At 44.9% G+C, this 22,236-nt stretch overlaps 1 protein-coding gene across 2 annotated transcripts in view; it reads left to right on the top strand.

Annotated features, from left to right (window-relative positions):
- Nucleotides 1-22,236, top strand: part of PAMR1 (peptidase domain containing associated with muscle regeneration 1) — a 52,153-nt gene that overhangs the window by 10,653 nt on the left and 19,264 nt on the right. For both annotated transcript variants that reach the window (XM_005011324.6, XM_005011326.6), the window contains exons 2-6: nucleotides 571-747; nucleotides 1,478-1,606; nucleotides 6,366-6,480; nucleotides 11,164-11,381; nucleotides 15,125-15,232. In XM_005011324.6, coding sequence (XP_005011381.1) covers nucleotides 571-747; nucleotides 1,478-1,606; nucleotides 6,366-6,480; nucleotides 11,164-11,381; nucleotides 15,125-15,232 — 747 coding nt within the window. The remainder of the gene's footprint in view (nucleotides 1-570; nucleotides 748-1,477; nucleotides 1,607-6,365; nucleotides 6,481-11,163; nucleotides 11,382-15,124; nucleotides 15,233-22,236) is intronic.

Genomic DNA, 22,236 nt, shown 5'->3' with positions numbered 1-22,236 from the left:
AAAAATCTTGTTTCCTTTGGCAACAAAACTGAGCATAACACTATGTATTTCTGAGTGAAAATAGGGAGTGAAACTGGCTAAAACCCAGCTGCGAAATTGGCCTTTCCTGCCGGACACCCTCGTCTTCAACAGCAGCAAATTCACAGGCTGAACAAAACATGCTTGCATAGCTTAAATAATGTACGCTGTATACGAGGCTGTATGTCAGCCTGAGATCTGCAGAAGAGTTTCTCACATGACCTCATCCCGTTTTTTTGTTTTTTTTTTTAATAATTATTTTTCTCAGTGCTGATGTGGAAGGCCCTGCAGAGAAAAGAATTAAGTAACCATATCCCTTACCTCTGCTGTGTTCACCTCCCCTGGCTGTCCCTGCAAAACTGCCCGTGCGTCCCTCAGACACCCCAGCTGCTATTTGGGATGTAGGTTACCACCTAGTTTGCAATTTTCTACACTGAAGACCCGGGGCAACCTCATGCCTGATCTGACAAATCGCTGAATAACAGATTCCGTCAATCCTCTGCAGAGAGTGGCTTATTTCTGCTGTCCCCCCCATTCCCTCCCTGCCTGCAGAGTACACGGTGATCAATGAGAACTGCCCCGGGGCGGAGTGGAACATCATGTGCCGGGAGTGCTGCGAGTATGACCAAATCGAGTGCGTCTGTCCAGGACGGAAAGAAAAAGTGGGCTACACCATTCCCTGCTGCAGGAATGAGGAGAACGAGTGCGACTCCTGCTTAATCCACCCAGGTACGTGTACCACCACGCTGTGCTCACACCAGACCTGTGGCCAGCATGTAAAGGCAGCTGTTGAGCAGGGCAGCAGTGAAGGCATGGACATCCCTCAGGGCCTGGGATGGCGCTGGGTCTCCTCAGGAATGCCCCTGTCACTCTGGTGGCAGCAGCAGTGCACATGGCAATGTAGCATTGCTGCCCAAAAAACGACTCTTCTAGTAGAAAAGCTGTCCTCAGGGCTTCTCAGAAGGTTTGGCAGCTGCCAAAGGGTGATGATGCAGCTGGCTGCCCACCAGGAGTGTTTCACAGGTGCTCAGGGATGATTTGCATCCCCAAGGCAAGAAGAGAGAGATGATGGGGCAGTCTGACTAGCAAGGAGAGGGCAGGGTGACAGGTGAGAGCAGGAGGAGACAGGACCAGGTCAGGAAACATCTGAATCACTTGGGCTGAGTCCAACCTGCACCAGCATAATGTGCTTAGACTCATGAGAGAGGCATTTACAGCTGAAGCAATGAGATTTAGAGGTTTGGCCAGTGAAACAGAGTGTTTGGCTCCAGATCGCAGAGTCTGAGCTGCCTAGGGCTTGGAGTTGGAGGCTGGGTATGGTTCACAGCGGGGAAGCTGTCAGCGCCACAGCAGTCAATAATGTTGTTGGCATTTATTGTGAAAAACAGAGAGTGGCTGCTCCTGTCCCCACAGGACAATCCACCTTGGCTTTCTTCTAACACGGTGGCTTTCCTTTCAGGCTGCACCATTTTTGAGAACTGCAAGTCCTGCCGGAACGGCTCCTGGGGAGGGACACTCGATGACTTTTACATCAAGGGGATCTACTGCGCGGAGTGCAGAGCTGGCTGGTATGGAGGGGACTGCATGAGTAAGTGTCCTACACGGGCAGAGAGGCACGTCAGGGACAGGGAGTGATGGGATGGAGCCAGAGCCATGCTGTGCCTTTGCAGCTGTTCCTGTACCATGACCCTTGCAAAGGGCACAGGCAGGAGAGGACAAACGCAACCAGGCACTGAGCAGATGTATGGTGGGGAAAAGTTCTCTTCCAAGGCTCATCTGCTAGGGCTTGGCGCGGGCCCCAGGTCATGGGAGTTTACAACCCTACTAAACTTCTGTTTTGTTTTGTTTTGTTTTAAAACTTTAACTACTGTGACTCTGGAAATCTTCTGTTCTCTGCATTTCTCGGACATATGTCAGCATAACTAATTCCCCAGAGGATTTCAGCAAAGCATAAACATTTACAAGGGCAGCAGCTATGTTACAGAACTTCTCCTCTGTCCTCTTTCAACCCCCGGGCTACAGAAGCAGCCCCAGGGAAGTCCTGGCGCTCCCTCCCTCCTCCTCACAGCTCCAACACGCTCAGAGGAAGCGCTGGGTAACACAGGGTCTTTCAGGCCCTGCTGGTGCTATCTGAAGGTTTTGATTCAAAAGCCCTGCCTTCCTGGGTTTTGCTAAGTTGTTGGTCCCAGTGCTATCGCTTAATAATGAATTCCATAAGCTAATTGCAGACCGTTTAAGGCACGTATTTCCTTTACCAATTTCCCACGGGTGAAACTACAGCCTTTCACCAACCCTCCCTCAGCTTTTATTGACTGCCTCTCTGTGTTTCACCACGAGGGATGAAAGCAGCGTCTGCTTTTCCTACTCTCTTCTGTCCATTGTTCTACACACCTTCGGCTTATCTCCTCCTAGTCACAGATGTTAGAGCAACAAGTTAATCTGTCTTCCCATCAAACGCAGCCCATGACAATTAAGGAGATGAAAGCAAACAACATAAAGTGACTGCTTGAAAAGCAGGATGTGGGGAGCCCATTGTTTCAGCAGCAGGGTTAACTCAGCCTTGGCTCCTCAGAAGCTGGTAACTGAGTCCTTAGCGATTTACAGTCTGATTTCTGATTTTTAAGGCCCTTTTGCTCTGGGTCGATTCTCAAGCTCCCTCGGCTCTTCAAAGCCGAGCCAAGACAGACTCATTAGCTCATCTCATCACCTCACGCTGCAGCCCGTCAGGAGGCTGCAGCACCACTGAAACTTCACAGAGCTCTGCCCGTCAGTGCTTTTCTACCACTTGGTCTTTTGGGGTGCCGGGGGGTGCCCTTGTCTGGGTGCCTCGGGCTGCTTCAGGGCGGAGCGAGGGGAGCGGCGGCCGCTGCCCCCCGGCAGCGCGGTGCTCTGCCTCCCTCTCGCGGGCCGCGGGCGGCTCTGCCGCGCACAGCGACGACCCCCGGGCTCCTTCTCCCGGCTCCGGCCGCTCCGAGCTCGGCTCAAGCGGGACGGCTCCGCCTGGCGCCGGCTCTGCCCTCCCCGAGCCCGGCCCGGCCGCCGGGGCACGGCGCAGCCCCCTCCCCGCTGCGCCCTCCCGCCCGCGGCGCCATTTCCCCTCAGGCGGCCGCGCTGCAGTAGCGAGGCGCGGCCGCGGGGTGGCGCCCGGGAGCCCCGCAGGAGCCCGGCCCGGCCCCCCCCAGTTAATGGGGGCGAGGGCAGCGCCTGAGGGGTGGGAGGGTTGGCGTCCCCTGCGAGGCGCATCACAACCTAAAACCAGCCCCTCCTGCTCGACCCTTCTCCCTGCACCCAGTCCTCGAGCCTTTCCCGAGCTCTGGTTCACAGCGCTTGGGAAGATGCTCCCTCAGGGCAGGGTTACCCACAGAGCTGATAGCCAGCAGCTCCCTCCCTGTCCCAGTGTTCCCGGTGATGGCAGTGCCTGTGCGTTTACAGACTGAAAATTACAGTGTCTCACGTAATAACCAGTCTGCGACGAGCAACGGGTACCAACAGGGTGGGACAAGCGAGAGCTGCCTTCTCGCACCACCCTGTTTCTGAAGAGCGGTAGCATTGCTGCTGCCATTGCCCCCTTCTCACCCACCGGAGCTCTGAAGGAGCCCCACACCGCTGCTGAGCACTCCAACAGCAGGCACCAAGTTCTCAGAGGAGGTCTCCTCAGGACCTCTACCTTCACAGCGCCGCGGGTCCCCGTGGGCAGGAACTCGGAGCTCTCTTGCATTGTTTTGCTTTCTGTCGGTAACGAGCCTTAGAGGAAATCTCACTGTGGCCCTGAAAGCTGCCTTTTTTCAGGAACAGGAATGGAACAAGGAAGTTGACAGCCTGCCAAAGTGGATTATTTTTTTGTAAATGAGGCCGAATTTGCCAGCATTTGTGTTTAGGATGTAAATTATTCTTGAGAGCTTTCCAGGTCTCCTGCAGATTTCAGGAAGGGAAAGGATTCCTTTTGATCAACAGATAACCGAGCTGTTGGTCTGGGGAGGCAGCCTAACCTCTGCTAGAAGCGCTGGAGATACAGGAGCACAGATGTGATCGCAAAGGTGCTTTGTGCAGAGGAAGGTGGTAGCAAACCTGAGAATGTTCTTTTGGAGGCAGTCACTGAAAGGCTCCTCTTTAGCCTCTGGACCACCTGCTTCGCTGGCCAAACCTACTTCCTTGGCATCTGTGTTCAGAGGGTTCAGGCTGTACCACTGCAAACAGAAAAGTTCATTTAGTATGCCTTGCACACAAGTATCTCTTTGCACCAGTTCTTTGGCTTTCCTTTGTTAAAGGCACAGGAAACTCAAAAGCCCTTCGGGACGAAAGGGAAACTTTCTTTGAGGTGGTCCAAGCCCCCTGTCAAACCATCTGAAGATTTCTAGCAGCTTTGTCTCAGGTTGTTTTTGAGGCAGGAGCCAGCGGCAGCACAAGGTCCCGCTCCATGCTGTGGGAAGGAGCATTATCATGTGCACCACAGCAGATCCTGCCGTACTTGCTGAATCGTAATGTGGCTGCTGGGCACAGTCATTAATCCTTGCCTTTTACACAAGGAACTAAGCAAGCCACAGAGAAGGATGAAACACTTGTGAGGAACTCCTCTGAGCAGGATTTCTCTTTCCTTGGGTCCTGCTTAATTAAGGGTAACCGAGGGTAAATGAACAAAGGGTATTTCATTTGAGCAACTCTTTCTTAAGAAGAAAGAGGAGTAATTGACCCTCAGTTTTCACGTCTCCCCATAGACAAGATGCAGCAGGACAGATTTCCAGACACTAAGATCAATGGGAACCGCAGTGCTTTCTACTTCACCAAATCAGGTCACTGTCTCCCTCATTTCCCAAAGGAAAGAAGGGCCCTGGGGCAAGTGTTAAAATCCACCACTCCCGTAGGGAACATTCATCCTGCATTACTTGTTAAAAACGTAGGGTTCATCTTCAGAATTTATTGCAGGGAACAGGTCTTTATGTTGGACTGAGGGATAAAAAGAAGTGAGAGACATGCCGTGGAGGCCTGTTGGGTCATTTTTGACCCTTTGGCTTCTTCTAGTTACCTGTGGTGCAGTGCCTATCAGGATCCCTTGGTTCAGCTGTGCTATTAGACTCAATTGCAATTTCTGGCTTACAGTTACAGCCTCATTCCCCAGCAAAACAACAGAAGGCTTAGTAGAGAATGTAGCCATGTGCAAGACTCCATTCGAAAAGATGTAGTCAGGAAAGTAGAAACTGAGAAATGAGCTCTGCTTGGTGTGTAAGGATTTAACTGTTCATTTTGCTAGCATTTCCATTTACAGATCACAGAAGGCTCTACAAAAATTGCTAAACAACTTTCCTTCTTCCACAGAGGAAGATACTTCTAGCCATATTTTATAGCTGGGGGAAAGGGAGAGGTTACAGAAGGTGAGAGAACTCTCTGGACTACAAATGTTCAGCATCCACGATGAGGAATTAGGGCAACTATCTCTGGACAGCTGCCTAGGGACAGCTGCAGGATGGCCATGAAAAGATCCTGCTTCCTCTGTGTGTGATCTTGTCTGCCTATTCGGGTCCCTCTCCTCTGATGTTTTTTTTCAGACTGGGCAGAAGTGACTGGAGTACTTCTTCTTATTCTGTTGATGCTGGGCACTGAGGTAGATTTTTTGGTATGATGTAAAGCTGAGAGTGACACAGATAGAGTAGGACAGGAGGAGAGAAAGGTTAGGAATGAACCTGAGAAAAGAGGTGAGGGCTGTATATTACACATACCCTACAGTGAGGTGGAGGAGTCATGGCAGTTTTATGTCTCCATTGGCACACATAAGGATGATGTGGTGAATCCTGAGGGAAAACGGATACCTCCTGTAGGAATACATCAGCTGTTTTTCCTCCAAGAATCTCCTTGGGAAGAACTTGAAACAATGATTTTGGGTGCAATGACTCCTCCTCTCAATTTTTTACTCACTTGAACTAATTAAAGTGTTTATAGTACCTTTGACACTATCCTGCAAGCTTCTTCAGCTTCAGTTTGAGATGAGACCTATCGGAACTTTTGTGAGCTGGAGCATTGGCCACGTGGGTGGACGGGCTAATCCTGAGTGGGACAAAAGCAGTAAGACATAGTGTCATGGGGCTGCTTTGCAAAGCAGGGAAAAGCAAGAAAGTAAAACTTTTATTGGGGCAGTCTTAACATGGACGAGCCTTCTGATAGAATCACAACTTTTTACAGCCTCTGTGTGGCCATTCCATTGTTTTCTCTGCTGCCTTGTACGTATCTTCCTAAGCCACACTGTCTTCTCTTTCCAATGTTATATTTTCCAATGTTATATTTCCAATGTTATATTTTCTTCAAATGCATTTTGAAGGTTCCTCAGACAGATTATTTCTTCTTTTGCTCCCCAGGGTGCGGGCAGGTTCTTCGGGCTTCTAGAGGTCAGATTTTGCTGGAGAGTTACCCACTGAATGCGCGATGTGAATGGACTATTCATGTTCAAGCTGGATTTAACATTGAATTAAGGTAGGCTATAATGACTTTCAGCCAGCACTGGTTTCAGGTAGACATCAGGGCGCATGAATAACCAAAGAGTCAGCAAGTGTCAGCAGCTGAGAGCTCTGGGACAGTGAAGACACTACTCCCACTTTGCATCTGGCACCTGCAGCTTTCCCCTAGCTTAGCTTGTGATGGGCAGCCACTGCGCAAATCATCCATGCTCTGCCTTCAGTTCCCCTTTAGGACAGCTGGATGCTAAGGAGAGTTTCTCAGATATTGGGCACAATGCATCTCTCCAGATCTCTTCAACACCTTGATGCCACAGCACCCAATACTTTCTCAAGCGTATACCAGAGTGACTTAAGACATTCTTTGAAGAAAAGCTATGGGAGCATTTTGATATGATGTCTCCTGCCAGGAGAGAGTTACCTTTGGGACGTGCTTTGCAGTTAGTCTACATTTTCCCTCTCTTAATTTTCTTTCACTCATTTTACCAGCCCAGTCCTCTACCAGCCTCAGTTATTCATTTTACCATTCATATGTCTGGAGATGTGACCAACTCTCCTGAAAGTCATTGCTGCTCTGACCCGTGTATGCTTTGCCCTGTTACCTTCCCCTGATGACTGAAACTCACAGTTCTTGATCAGGTGTCTTGCCTAGAGCAGGAGAGCCCCTAGTTGGGGTAATTAATGCTGGTTTTGTATGTGTGTGGCAGGGAACTCACACACACACAGCAGGAAGCTTGGCAGGGGATCGCATTCAAAACCCACGAGCTAATATAATAAAAACAGTAGCTGAAGCCTCCACATCAATATTTCACCAGCTTCTGAGCCCAGGCAAAGGAACTGTGCTAGACACACAGACATATTTCTTCCTATATATTTAACAAGACTTAATATTTAATAAGAGGAACAGAAATGAATTGAATAGAAATGAAGAGTTCATGGCATTCCCACACTAACCCTCCCCCCCTTTTTTTTAGACTTGCAAATGCAAGCCTATTGTGTAGTTATGAGCAGCTGTAATTATTGCCTGGTTAGTGTTGGAGCCTCTTGACTGGAGAATTATGTGGCACATGGGAGACACAGGGAAGCAATGCTGTGAGGAAGAGTTTGGCATTCTTGTGACACAGCTTTGTTTCGGTCTCAGTGGGTATGAGCTGTACCTACCCTGTTTTTAAAAGACATTGTTGGCTAGGTGCATGGTTTGCACAGCACAGGCTCGGAGAGCTGATAATCCAGTATTTTTTACAGTTATGAACAAGACTTTATCAATTTTAACGCTAAAAAAAGTTCTTCAGCAGCTACAGGTGTTACCCTGTCTTCACTTTTATGGGAATAGCTATGAGAGGAGAAACGGATCCCATGCATGCACATTGCTAGTGAATGCACCCATCACTAGTATAAAGAGATGATAGCCAGTGATACGGGGTGCATGGTACTAGAAAGGAAGGAAAGGCTATTTTAACAAAGGACACTTAGTCCTGCAACCCTGCATGGCGTAGGAGGGAACCTTTAGGCCAAGCAGAGCAGAAGGACCTATATCTGCCTCATGTAATGAAGCCCTGGTGTGTATTCTGAACAAGCTGAGGTTTTCAAGGTAGGCTACCTCAGAGTGGCCATTGGGGTACTTCAGCAAATAGGTACTGTGGAAAATTGGTACATTTAGGTAGAAGCATCTCCTTTAGGCCATACCTGCACAGAAGGGCAGGTACGATCAAGCAGGCCTGCAGAATCTTCCTCCTGGTCTGCCATCCTGCCTGAACCTTTGCCTTGACTGCATTTCTGTAAAAACACTGATTCCCTCTGAGTGCTAACTCTGCTGAGAGCTGTAGCACACAGCCAGTGTTGTGCTGAATCAGCATCACTGCTAACAAAAGAACGCCTTTCTTCCTTCTCTCTGTGCATTCCCCACAAATTCTGTTTGCTGCCACGCTGATGGCTTGCGAGGGCGAGGGATGGGGACAGTGTGATACAAAGGGGGAACAAAGTGGTTTGTCTCCACTTACACTGGGCAGGAAGACTGAAACTCTCAGGAGCACCAATAAATCTTCTCTTGCCTCAAGCTGTGCCACACTGTCCTTTGGGGGTTGGCTAAGCAGAGCTGTTTTGATAAATGATGCCCAGATTGCAGTGGTGGTTTGTTTTCTCTGTTTTATTTATTTATTTATTTATTTATTTATTTATTTATTCGAGCCTTGTTTTTCCTTGGGTTGTGATGTATAGGCTCCCTCAGCCCGAGCCACGTCAGGGATGTCACACCACAGTAGACGTAGCTCACAGCTTTCAATCATTTTCTTTAATGCCTCAGCAGAGATGTAGTTTTAAATCTTTTCCTTTGGCTGGAAGCTTTCCTCAAAGGGGTTGGTGAATGTATTCCCACCGCAGACAGTAATGAAATCAAGACAGTTCTTTTCATTCCCTTTTGTCTCTGGTGACCAGTAGCATTAAATTTAAATACTTAGTTTCATAATACATAAGAGAATTAGGATATAGTCGCAGTTTCACAGGTGAGGGAAGTGAGGTTAATTACATAGACTGTAACTGATTAAAATAGCAATAGATGTTGTGGTCTCTAAATAAGAGTCCTGTCAACTAGGCCATAGCCAAGAGGTTTTGAATGGCAGGTTTTTTGACCTGCTAATTCTGAGTCTTAATCATGGGATCCAATGTCATCAGTACAGTGTGTCTGCTTCTGTGCTAAGTTAAATAAAATGCAAATCAGAACCCCCTATGCCTTTCATATATTCCACTCCATTTTCATCATTTTTAAAGCAGAGAAAACAATTAAAAACAGTGTTCTGCATACGAATCTTGCATTCTGTGCCTTCACTCTGTTTAGTATCTCCTGATACTCGTTCAGGAATGCGTTGCTAGACAGAGTTTGCCTCTGCATCTGTAAATAGTAGTACGCAGAGAGTTAGTGGTATTATCCCAGCTCTTTCCCTCATTACATGGAGGGCATCCCAGAAACATTTCTGGTATTCTTACACACGTCCTTAATTTTAGTCAGAAATGTATCAGTTCAGAGAACCAGTAAGTATCTTTAGGAGTGAGTCAGGATAAACTGTAGCCAGATAAGTGTGACAAGGATGAATAGATTAATTTGCATGGCTTTATTACTTCCATAAGGGTAGCTCCCTGGTATTTGACCTGCAGGTGAAAGAATATTTTGAAGATGTAGTGTGTAACCTGATGCCTGCGAGGATGTCTTTGGCAAACCTGACAGAATTAGAGTTCAGTCTTCCCAACTCATGTATTTTACACAAACCTAAGTGGAATTAATCTCTTATGTATATTAAAAGCAGATATCTTTTTTTTTTTTCTCTTTTTCTACATTCTACCAGATAATTTAAAAAATGAGGGGCTCTGCTCCATTGCTGTAGCTTCCTAAAACTGCTCATTCATTTCTCTTTATGTAGAGCATTCCTGATGCTCTAACACCAACCACATGACCTGAACAAAGGTGACTGAGTGAAGAGGCCTCTTAGGTCAGTTCGTGAGTTGGCAAAGAAAGGTCATTTCACAGAACATGGGGGCTTCCTTATGGCCTGAATCCCCAGAAGAGAAGAGCAGGAGATAGACTCCTGTACTCTTTTGCCTCTTCAGACTGTGAGATGTGGCAACAGATCCAAAATTTGGCTCTTCTCCTTGGTGTGAAAATACAGTCTTTCCAAACCACTAGGCCCACACTGGAATAGGCAATGTGGGAGATATAGCCTGATCCTAAGTACACATAATCTACGGAGTTAGGAATTCTCAGGAAGATTGAATGCTTTGGGAGTTTCTTTTATAAAATGTGCAGCTAAACAGTAGCATGGCCCTCTCCCAGCCCAGATCTTCTCGTTCTTATCCGCTGTACCAGGGCTGGGCCAAGCACCCCTAGCCATTGCTTATTCTCCAGAGGCCCTTGGTGTTTCTCACTCTGCTTCTCATTCATATTCTGGTGGCATGCTTTGGCTCGGTGCCCCTCTGAACTCAAATAGCAGCATATAACATTGCTGTTAATGAACAAGAGCCTTGCGCAGTGGCTGGATCAAAGCTAGGAAAGACAGACATTGTGGGAAAAAGCTTTAAATATTTCCCTTCTGCACTAACTGCTGTCCCTTATTTCTGCCCTTGAAAGAAGGGCAAGTGCCAGACACTGGGGATTTACTACCATTTTGCTTTCTAATGCGCAATGTGCTGTACTGTTTCGGATTCCCTTTCTCTGTTTCTCCTTCTGTCACGTCTCTGAGCTTTCATTGTACCCCGAATTGCCGGCTTTTGGACATAACAATGTAAATAGCTTTTGATCCTTGGTCTTTGATACTGTTACTTTCAGTACTTAGGACTTTATTTAGGGCAAACAGAACAATCTTTAGCAAACAGCCATGAAAGAAATATACCCCCTACTGCATCTGACCGGAGATGAAAGCTTTAACATTGTGATGTGGTTAGGGTCCTGATGCAAGTGATCAGACTGTATGACTTCGCTTTTGGCTTCACTGTCGTGCCACTTAATGTTCTCATGGAGCAGCTCTGTAGAGCTGAGCTGGCTTTCAAGGATCACATTGCAAAAACGGAGATGAAGCAAGGGGGTCTTCATGTGATTGGGACTTGTTGATTCATGGAGGAGGGGGCACTAACATAACTAAGCTTCTAAAGAAAACAGAATCAGGGTGCACAGGTCAGAGTATGAGGTCTGAATGCGTGTCCTTATTCCCCCAAGGTTTTCCATGCTGAGCCTGGAGTTTGATTACATGTGCCAGTATGATTATGTGGAGGTCCGTGATGGGGACAATTTGGACAGCCGAATAATTAAGAAATTCTGTGGAAATGAGAGGCCTCCTCCCATCCGAAGCACTGGGTCTTCTCTCCATGTCCTTTTCCAGTCTGATGGATCCAAGAACTTTGATGGATTTCATGCTGTCTTTGAAGAAATTACAGGTAAAATAGTCCCAAAAGTGGAACATTCCGCTCATTCTCATTAATTCAATTTCACTAATCTCTCTCCCTGTTTTGCTTCATTAAAAACTTTCATGCTGTGTTGCCAACAGCAACTTAAACAAAGTCAGTGCAGGGAAGGTTCAAAAGCCATCAGATAACACGTGAATGTGAGGTTCTTCTAACAAAGACTAAATTCCCTCTACCTGTGTGAAGAGCAAGCACATCGGCGAGCACAGAAAGGCTGCTGTGTTGTGAGACTTTGCTGTGTGAATATGAGAACTAAGAGCACAGAAGGAAATAGAGGAAGGGGCATGTATATCTTTGCAGTTATGGAATTGCTCAATGCTGTGTGCAGGAGCAGAGCCACTGACATCGTTAGCAGAAACCTGATGCAAAGCCTCGTAATTAGCTAAGTGACAATGCCCTGACATGCCTTTTATTGTCTCATGTATCATACCATTAGAGTTAAAAAAAAAAGTAAAAAAAAAAAAAAGTGTGTACAAAGGACAGATTCTTTTCTGAAGAAAAAAATAGGGGCATTTCCCATTCTGTGGTGAACTCAGTGTTATGAATGACAGAAGTAGGGCTCCAGAATTCCAGTGTTTTTGTTCATACTCAGTAACATAGAAAGTGTAGCTGGCTCCTGGTTTTGCAGTACGTATGCTCTTCCTGGACCTTCCTTATTTAGCTATGTAGGGAATTTTGGCCCAATCTATCTACAGTACTCCTGGCACAGAAGGCTAATCAGAGCATACTGCTTTGCCACAGATAATCCCTGCAGGGTCTATGACTCAGTGTAACTTACCTTCCACATACCCCAATGACCCACATTTCATGAGGTTGTCCGGGGTACATCTCTCTCAGGAAGTTTAGTTGGTTTGTTAGGTTAGAGGTTGGACTCGATGATCTTGAGGTCTCTTCCAACCTAGAAATTCTGTGATTCTGTGTGATTCTGTGTGTAACTCCTATATAAATATACAAACCTCCCGTGGGGCAGCTGTTGCCAGTGATCAGGGCTGTGACTAGCAATCTGAGATGTGTGCACTGCTGCATGCGGTGCCTGTGCCATTTCTTAGCCTGCCCTGTTCTTCAGCTGTTACCTTTGGTACCCCTTAGTACCGTAGCGGTAGCAGTTAGCTATTGGTAGCTTGCCTGGGCTTACAGCAGGAGAGGTGATATCGAACAAATGAATGTGGTGTGGGCTATGTTGCATAAGGGCTGCCTACACTCAGGAAACTAACATTTTCCATATGGCGCAAGCTGAATTGATTCTGTTTTCTCTGCCCAGCAGGGAACACTTGGTATTCGAATACTGTTGAGCACTTTATTTCCGCCCCATTTTTAGTGGTAATTATTCTGAGGCTGGGTGGTTGCAAGTGTGGTAATCCACACAGAGCATGTTGCAAAGGGCTTCTTAGAGTTTGTGAGGAGGTCTCATTGTAGGCTTTATTATGAGGCTGTTCTGGCCTAATGTGTAGCTGGAGTGAAAGGCTTTTAAAACACTCCCAGTGCCTCTTTATGTGAAGCATTAACCTGGCCAGCAGGACGGTTTAGGGGAAGAATACGGCGTGCATGGGGCAGTGTAGAATTGAAAGCAAGGGCAGCACAAGATCGAAAGCTCTGGCAACACACTGCAAACTGAAGCATTGCCCCTGAAACTTCCCTCTGTGCACAGCCTTGTGAAAAGCCAAGGTCTCAGGAAAAAGCTGCTCGAGGCTTGCTAGAGCAATTCCCTGTGGCGCAGGTGAGAGCTGCAGCAGCACTTGTGCTTATAGGGTGTAGAGATGATCAGACGTTGCCATCACTGTAGTGGTGTAATGGGGAGGACTGGAAAAGTGGCTTGTGCCACTGTTTTCCCTTCTGCTGAGCTTTGTGCTGGCTTATCAGTCACAGCCTGCTGAAGCAGTGGCACTGGCTGCACAGAGGTCACTGGTTCGACAGCCAGAAAGATTTTGATTAATATAAAATAAGCTGTGAAGCCTATATTCCCCTTTGGAAAAGTTGCTGCAGGCGTAGTTATTAAAGGAAGAAACCACACAACCTGCTGCTCCGCTGCCTGGTCTGGAAACAGGTGTTAGGTCCCTGAGCTCTGTCACCCATCCCATGCTGAGTGTCAAATGAAAACCAGTAATTGGCATGAGTGATGTGAAGCCACTCAGCAGACTTCAGATGAGAAGGATGGAGGGCCAGATGGGGAGGCATCAGGATCTCCTAGGGATTAGACATATGTTGGATCTGTTTAGATGAAAGCCTGTTGTTGAATTTCAGTACCACTTCACTTTCTGTACCCCCAAGCTAGTGATCTTTGACACGACATAGGGGCTTTAACATTTTGTAGCACTGGCCCATGTTGTTTCACTGAAGCCCGGCAATCAAGACTCCTTTAAAAAGAAAAATATCTAGTGCTCTTGAGAATCAGGCATTTTCCAGGACAGTATCTGGCACTTATCCTCATTTACTTGTTTCTACAGAGTCATGAGACAAAGCTGGGGTGAGGACAAAGCTAAAAGTTCACTGGCTTCAAACCAGTGACTGCAAAATACCAGTCTATACAAGCTCTTCTGCTTCTCTTTCGCTTTCTTGGTGATTCTTTAGGTTAACTGGATACAGTACAATTGCCACATATATATTCCTTTTCAGAAACAAATTATTGTCCTTAGTTTGACCTTAGTCCTCAAAGGGACCTGGGAAATATTCATTGCCTGGCTACATACCAGTTAGTGTTACATCACCACATCAAAACCTCTGGAGAAACCTATATGTGTCGTCTTTATATTTCTTGTCTGGAGGTAAGGAATTCCAAGTTCATGCTTCAGGTGAAGTCTTTGCAAGGAAAACTGCTTATTCTGGTATCTGTGATTCTGAACTGCAGAAGGGAGAATGCTTTAAATGTGATAGCGTGGGACCTTCAGGTGTTGGACATACTCAAATCTGAAATGAAATCTAAATCTTGTAATTGGGATCTACCTTCTGTCTGCTGAAACCAGCATTCAGTTTTGAAAATAATCTAGACTGAAACTATGTCTTTGTTTTTCTGAGAGTAAATGAATATTCTATTCCATCGTCTTCCCTTAGAGGCCAAAAAATGTGTATGTGTTATTGCACAGTGGAATTTGGTGATATTAAATGGCGCAATTGCACTTTCTCCATTATGCTAATATACACTGTTTGATGTGCATCACTGTTAGATTTGTGATATGCAAGAGCTTCCTCAGCAGGCTCAGGATCATCAAGACCGCTCAGCTTCTTGAACCAAACGCCAAATAAATGCTCCTCAGGGGTAAAACAACTTGCAAAGTCTCAAATGACATATGTCCAATACAAAACCAAACCAAAACAAAACTATAGCTCCTGTAACTCATCCTTCAACTCCAAGATGAATGGCAGGAGAAATGTAGCTTGATATTAAACTTCTTTAAGGCTATAAAACACTAAGCCCTAAACACTGTTGGAGCTTGCTGTAAATTCTTTTTCTTCCATAAACCTTTCTCACCACTGGGCAGCAGGTAGAGGAAAATGGTAAGAATAAATGATGAATGCTTGGAAGAGAACTTCCCATCCCTAGAAGTATAAAAGAGCAGAAGTGTTAGGCTGTTTACTGTCTTCCCACCTTTTTACCAGAATATCTAATTCTGGTAAAAAGAATATATAATTCTGGTAAAAAGACGCAACCATCATGAAGAAAAATATATAAGAACTCCAACCTATCAGAGACCATGAATGTTCTTGTTTCTCTTTTATAGCTTGTTCTTCATCTCCATGTCTTCATGATGGAACTTGCATTCTCGACAAAAGCGGTACCTACAAATGCGCCTGTCTGGCTGGCTATACGGGGAGTCGCTGTGAAAACTGTGAGTACAGGCACTGTGTGTGTGACCAGCCTCCAGGGTTGTTACTGATGCAGGTGCTTGAATGTTAGGAGTGTCTCTGTTATGTAGGTTAGGTTAATCACAGCACCAGAGAACACACCGAACTACTTCTGGCATTTATAGACACATTGCATGCAGTTTATGATTTCCACTGAAAAGCTCTGAATCTTTATATCTGTGTGGAAGAGAGTAAGACAGAATTGGATCTGAGAAACAGCATATGAGAAATCTTGTCATGGACTGGCCTGCTCAGGAGAGAGGTATATTTGTCTGCTATATCCACTATGTGTATAGCTGTTCTCTTCTAACAGTGCATACCTCAGCTGAGCCCTGCATTTGATGCTATAGCCAGAGCCAGTCCTAGGAAGTCTGTCTTCCCTCACAGTGGTCTTCAAGTTAGAGCACTGGCATCATGAATAACAGAGATCCTTGGGGTCAGAATGAACAGAAAATGGCTGATTCTGTCCACATCTGTCTTCGTAGTCCTCCCTGTACATATAGATACACACCTGCTTTTTGCCAAGTGAATTGTAAATTAACTGGATTCAAATCTGATCAAATCCATTGTCTGCTCTAGCAATTTCATTTTTTCCATGCTTGAGCAAATGTCTCTGACAGGGCTTGAAAGAGCAAGAAGGAGTAAAAATTATGCAATATATGCTATGATGAAGGCTATATCATCTCTACTGACTGAAGGAAGCAGTATGCAATATTTAACGTCAAAGAGCTGAAGCTGCAGCTGACCCTGGAGGATTTCAGTGATACTAGTGAAGTCCAGAAGGGACTATATTTGGCCCAAGTATGGCTTACTGTGGCATTGCTTTGGCACTGATCTGGCCATAAGGCACACAATGCCTTGCCTGCTTTCAGAGTTTTCAATTCTATTCAGAATAGCCAGTATACACCAAACCTCTCCACTTCAAAATCTTTTCCCCACTTGTGCCATTCTCAGAAATGGATTTCTGTCCTGGAACTGCTTTTACTTCATCAGGGGAGTTAAATCATAGTGACGTGGTATCTCCTTACATTGTTAAATGGATCATTTTGAGACAAATGACCTTTGGATTTCTATGGATCCAGAACTAGCTCATAAGACTTGACTTTTCCTCCTGGCAGACCAAAGGAGAGGTAGTTTTGCATATTCTATAAACCCCAGAAGTTTTGGTTCAGAAAAGGGCGTCATATTCTGACAAATTGCACAGATTCCTCATGTTTTTGGTATGGAAAGAGCTGCTGAAAATTGAGGGTTCAGGGCTAACGTGTCTGGCTCTTTTGCTAAAAAACCCTTTTCTGCCAGTAGCAGGTCATTTAGGGACTGCAAACTCGAAGCTCTTCTCAACTGCTCAGTGAGATTATATTGCTGTCTGTAGGAGAGAAATTAAAAAAAAAAAAAAAAAAAAAAAAGGTTCCTATCTGGTTCAGAACCAACCTAAATTTCAAATTAATTAAATTTCCAGCAAACCTCAACCCTACTTTTGGCAGGCTTTACAGTACAGTCAAGGGAAGAAATGAAGTTTGAATTCTTGTACTAGTTTTCTTTTGTAATTCCAGTATAGAAACTTCACCCATGCAACACAAGCAGCAAACAACTGAGAAGGTAAAGGATAAACAATAGGATGAGACTTCTATATAGTAATAAAGCAAAGGGAGGAGATACTTAAAAATATATACAGTAAGGTCTAACTTGACAGGAATCCTTTTGTTTGATTTATGAAAGAATGGGGCAGGTGGATAAAATACTGTTACTTTATGATGTTTCCGGTTGTATGCTGACCTTTTGCTTAGGCTAGGAAATATTTCTTTCAACATCTATTTTGCTGTCTTCCGTAACAGGTAAAGGTTGACTTTTTTCCTTGTATGTGAACAGCAAACCTCACAGTATGAGGAAATCATGGCAAATCTCTGTTCTCTCTGGCTTCAAAGAAGTATTTTTAAAGATATTTCCTGCAGTTTTGCCAAAGCATATCCTAAGTATTTTCCAGTGTATAGGGGAAAAAGAGGCAGAAAATAAAAGTTTGATTTGTTTTCTAAGAGCAAATGGAAGAACTGGAAAAAATATCTGTGGCTATAATTCTTTAAAAATTAGTCATTTAGTTTCCTGAACAGCATTGCAGTTTAAATATTAAAGGAAGATCACATCATGCTCCGAATCATTCTCTGTGTTAGGTCTTGCAGCAGCAGGGCTGTCTTTTCTGTGACTTGTGAGGTGGAGCCGAGGTTGTAACTTTATTTCTGCAGAAAACGGTCATAAAATGGTCACTGTTGGAATATCGAATATGACTTTGGACACGGTGATCGTGATTCTTTCAGTCCGGTTTTCTTGGAGCATGTCAGGTGCAATCCCATTAAAGACAACGGATTTATGTTGATGAAAAATAAGTATAAGGGAGAAGAAAATTAGAGCCCCTTAATGTTAAGTGGATGTAGAAGATTTGAGGTGGTGCAACAGAAGGTAGCCAGAGAGATATGAGAGATTTAGTCAGAGAAATCCAAGGGGCTTGCTTTGGAGAAAAGGAGGCTGTGGGATTATCTCACTGAGGAATAAATAAAACAAATTCAGCAGTAGACATTCAATGACTTGTATCCCCCTTGATGAGGGACTCGTAGAAGTCCCAACACAGCTATGTCTTTTTGTCTGTTGCCAAGTCTAGTTTTAAAGGTGTGGGATGCACTGTGGAAATTATGGAAATGGCTTTAATGGGATAAACCTCAAGGAACCTATTTTTTCCTCTGTTAAAGTAAATTCTATCTCTTTAACAGGATGATCAACATTGGTCAAGCTACTTTCCTGGGGTAATATCCAGCCCTAATTGCTGTCAGTTGCAATTTGCAATATTAATAAAATGATTAAAGGCACAGATTGCTGATTACTAGTACTCTCTTCTCTCTTCCTCTGTGGCAGCCAGGCAATTGCCTTTTTGTTTACAATCTGAGGGGCTAATACAATCATCTAAAGGCATGAAGGTTGAAATGCAGGCTCATTTCTTTCTTACAGCTGTTAATATTTCAATCAGCCATACTTATGACTGATTCACTGGTCAAAAAAATCCTAATTTAAATAAGTCTGATTTGACTCTGGAGATTATTTATTTATTTATTTTTCTGTAAGAAATTGTAAAATAGATGCTAACCAGTAGAGTGAGATCTTTACTTCTTTCTTCTCTCCTAAAACACAGTAAAGAAAAGGCCTAACGACCAGCAACAAATACCTTCTTACACATAAGCATGCTTTGTTATGATGATACAGTAAGTAGAGAATCTTAATTCCTATTTTAAATACTTGGACTTCTTCCTGATCTTAAGCTGAATTTGCAGTATACCAGCACACCCCTCCCAGTGACCTCTGAGCCATGCTGATATGATTGAGATCAAACTCAGGTTTTTCTGTATGACCTCTGTCTATTTTAATGCAAATAATCCTGCAATCAGAGGTGTAAGAAATGACAAAAAAAGGATCATCTTGTTCTCTTAGCCTGAAATATCCTGAAATGGAGCAGCAGCTTCCTCAAAAGATATGTTAGGGAAAAAAAAAACAGCTGATTAGTGGCCTGATCCTGGAGCTCTACATGCTAAAAAGCATCCACACAAATATCACACTGTCAATGACACTGTACAGTGTGATGCCTGCTTGTTCACCTCAAAATTAGCAAGGTCTTTTCTAAAGTCTCAGTGTTGAGTTTGCCTTCTGAAGATGCAGCTGTAGCAAGATGGTACCCTGGTACCCCATGGCAAATGCTCTCACCCTCTGATTGTTCTCCTCCTAGGACAGGGCGTTCTGACTCAAGAGTCCTCCCAGGGCCTGCTGGCCCCAAAGCAAGAGACCTTGACCTCATCCTGCCCTGAAATTTCCTGTCACCTTTATTTTAAACAAAGCCAGGCAAACTAGAGTTCCTACGCAAATAAGGGATCTCGTGCTGAATGGGGAATTCAGGGCTCAGATCCGATTTCCATTTTCATTCTGTTTCTCGCTCCTTGTTGCCAAGAAGAAAAGCTTTGTTCTGCATCCTAATGAAGGGTCTAATCCAACTGACTAAGCTGTATAAACTAACTCCACGCTGTAGCCTTTGATGTTGCTGGGGCTGGCCTTACCATGTTGCAGTCAGCCTCTGAATATAGCTTTCAGACCCTTCCCCACTGCTGAAATAATCCCCTTCCATCCTTCTCTCCCCCGTGAAACTATGACTTGGGCTGGTTCTTAGGGATGGCCTCACCCTTCACTGATGGACTGATATTTAAAATAGGAAGAAAGCAGTAACACTCCCCCATCCTCTGCCTTCTTCTGCTGTGGGAAAAAAATGAGCCCAGCTGTCAGCGTTTGGCATAGACTAGACAGTTTTAAACTCAGCAGAGTCTAGGATGAGGCACAGGGGAAAGGTTCTGGATGTTAAACCTATTTTTCTCACCTAGCTATGGACATGTAATGTAGAGACTTCTAAGGATGTACTATCTTTTTTTTTTTTACTTCTGTCAGAACCATTTTCAATAACAGGTCAAGAAGCACCATAATCACTGGTATATACTCTGCCGTTTGCAGCCTGCATGTGTTAAGCCACGCATATACTGCATATTTATAGCAGACAACTTCAGGTGTAAGAAAATGCCCCTGAGCCTTTTCTTGCCATTCTGGCCAGTCCTATAATTAGGAGTAAAGGATAGTGGCCTTTTATTCACCATTACTGCACAAGGGCTCAATTACCTTGAGACCCATACACCAGCAAAAACCTTTAACTGGAATGTGGAAATCCTCGGCTTTTGCAGGCCTAGTAGGGGTAACAGGCTAAGGCTTAAACCACCACCACCCTTTAGCCTGTCATGGCAAAGCTGTGATGTGAGCACAGTCAAGATGCTCCCGTAGATAGCTTGTTCTCAGAACCTTCCTGGAACTCCCTCTGAGAGGCAACGTAGCATCACTCCTTGTGCCTTGAGCACTGTCACTCACTGAAACTGCCCTTTGTGGGCAAGACTGTTCAGCAAGGCAGTTTGTTCAGACAGGGTGAGGTACTTCTGCAGAGAAGACATGGCCAGTGCAGTCATACAGGAAGCTTTATTGGCCCACATTTCTCTGCATAGCTGGGTAAGACAACAGTACTGCAGTCCTCGGGTTTTAAAAGTCACCTTCAGAGTTTGGTTCTGGTGGGATTTTGTTATTCTCCTGACCTGGTCAGAATATTGTGATACCGGCTAGACAGTTGGTGGGATGTTATCGTTGCTCCCCTGTAAATACAGTATGGTGACACCCAGGAGAATTGTAGAATCACAGAATTTCCCAAGTTGGAAGGGACCCACAAAGATCATCAAGTCCAACTCCTGGCTCCACACAAGAACACCCCAAAATCAAACTGTATGTCTGAGAGCATTGTCCAAATGTTTCTTAAACTCCAGCAGGCTTGGTGCTCTTCCAGCTTCCTTGGGGAGCCTGTCCCAGTGCCTGAGCACCCTCTGGGTGCAGACCCTTTCCCTAACCCCCAGCCTGACCCTCCCCTGTCCCAGGTGTTTGGTGATTGCCCAGCTCTCTGATTTCAAGATGTCGCTGGAATCACATGTTTAAGATGCGTGATCTGCATTGTTCAGTGCCTAGTGCATGTATTCAAAGGGCTTAGCTTGAGATGATAGAGATTTCTGCTCCCACTTTACAGTTCAGTATATTTCCTGGAGGTTTCTCCCTCTGGTAGAAGGATGCCAGAACTGTTCACATAGCAACTGCCAAACCACAAAACATGGCACCCGATGTTTTAAGGCAACCTAACATCAGTTTTGGGTTATCTTAATTCACTGAGCTGTAGACTAAAGGTCTTCATCTTCTGTTACGCAAACAGCCAAGATGCCCCCATAAGGAGAGCAGGAACATCTAATAGGAAATTACTACAAATGTCTGAAGCAATCAACAACTGCTGCTTGTGAATCAGACTGCACAACACTTGTCCTTAACACTGCTCTTTCCTTCAGCTCTGTCAATACAACTATTGGATTGGGCAAGTCATGGTTTGTGCAAGGAAGTTGCTAATACTGTTTAGCAGTGTTTGGTTTCATAATATTTTTATAGAGTTTTGAAACCCCAGTGAGTAAGTGTAGCTGATAACAAGGCTTAAAGAGACAGGATAACTCCTTTAGTGGCAACTTCTCTTGGTCCCTTTATTATTTTCCCAATGTTTATTAAGTAGCCATTTTTTAAAACTTTTCAAAAAAGGCAATGTGTCTGGTAAAAAACATTCTGCCCAGAGCATCGCTCCAGGCGTTGCTATCATCTAAATCAAAAGTTGTTTTCTCTGTGATGAAATCTATACAAGGATAGGCCTGCTGTAGGAATAGAGGTGCATTTCTAAACCACGTTAAATCAATTCGTAGGAAATCTCCACTCCCTACACCCCAAAACAATCTTGAGCATTTTCCTCAGTCTGCTAACATGCCTTAGAGTAAAACCATCCAGGGGATTCTCCTTGGTATGACTTGCCATATGGAAAGACGAATCAGTATTAGAGGAGGACAGTTCAGCCCAAGTTACGTTTCAGGTATTCTTGTCATTCTGGACAGCACAAAGCTACTTTTCCCTGTCACTGCATCACTGACTCACTTAGGGACAAAGTCATCCTCTAAGGTCTGCTCCAATCGATGGTGTAAATCAGCTCTTCAGCATGGCAGGCCAAATAAAACTTTGCATCGCTGACATACTTTGGGGTCACCCTTTGGAGTCTACCCTTTGCAGAGGTTGCTGACTATGAGTTGCTGGTATACAGCTGTAAGCTGCTGATGGAGATGTTCTCTGCCTCCTAGCTGAGAGGCAGGGGATTATCTTTTGATTTCTTTGGAGTGAGAAGGAATGAGAGAAAGGCCCAGAGCAGTTATAGATTTGGGGTCTCTGCCTCTAACTGCTCCTTGTCCTCTCTGAAGACTACTAATACATAGCTCATAGCTTTTTGGGTGCAAATGTGTAGCCTGCGCGTTCTTTCAGTGCTTTGGGGTAACCTTAAATCTACTTTGAAAGCTTG

The sequence above is a fragment of the Anas platyrhynchos genome, chromosome 5 (assembly GCF_047663525.1).
Source record: "Anas platyrhynchos isolate ZD024472 breed Pekin duck chromosome 5, IASCAAS_PekinDuck_T2T, whole genome shotgun sequence".
NCBI classification, from domain to species: Eukaryota; Metazoa; Chordata; class Aves; order Anseriformes; family Anatidae; genus Anas; species Anas platyrhynchos.
The sequence above is the reverse complement of the archived record's forward strand: the minus strand, read 5'-3'. Positions and strand labels throughout refer to the sequence as shown.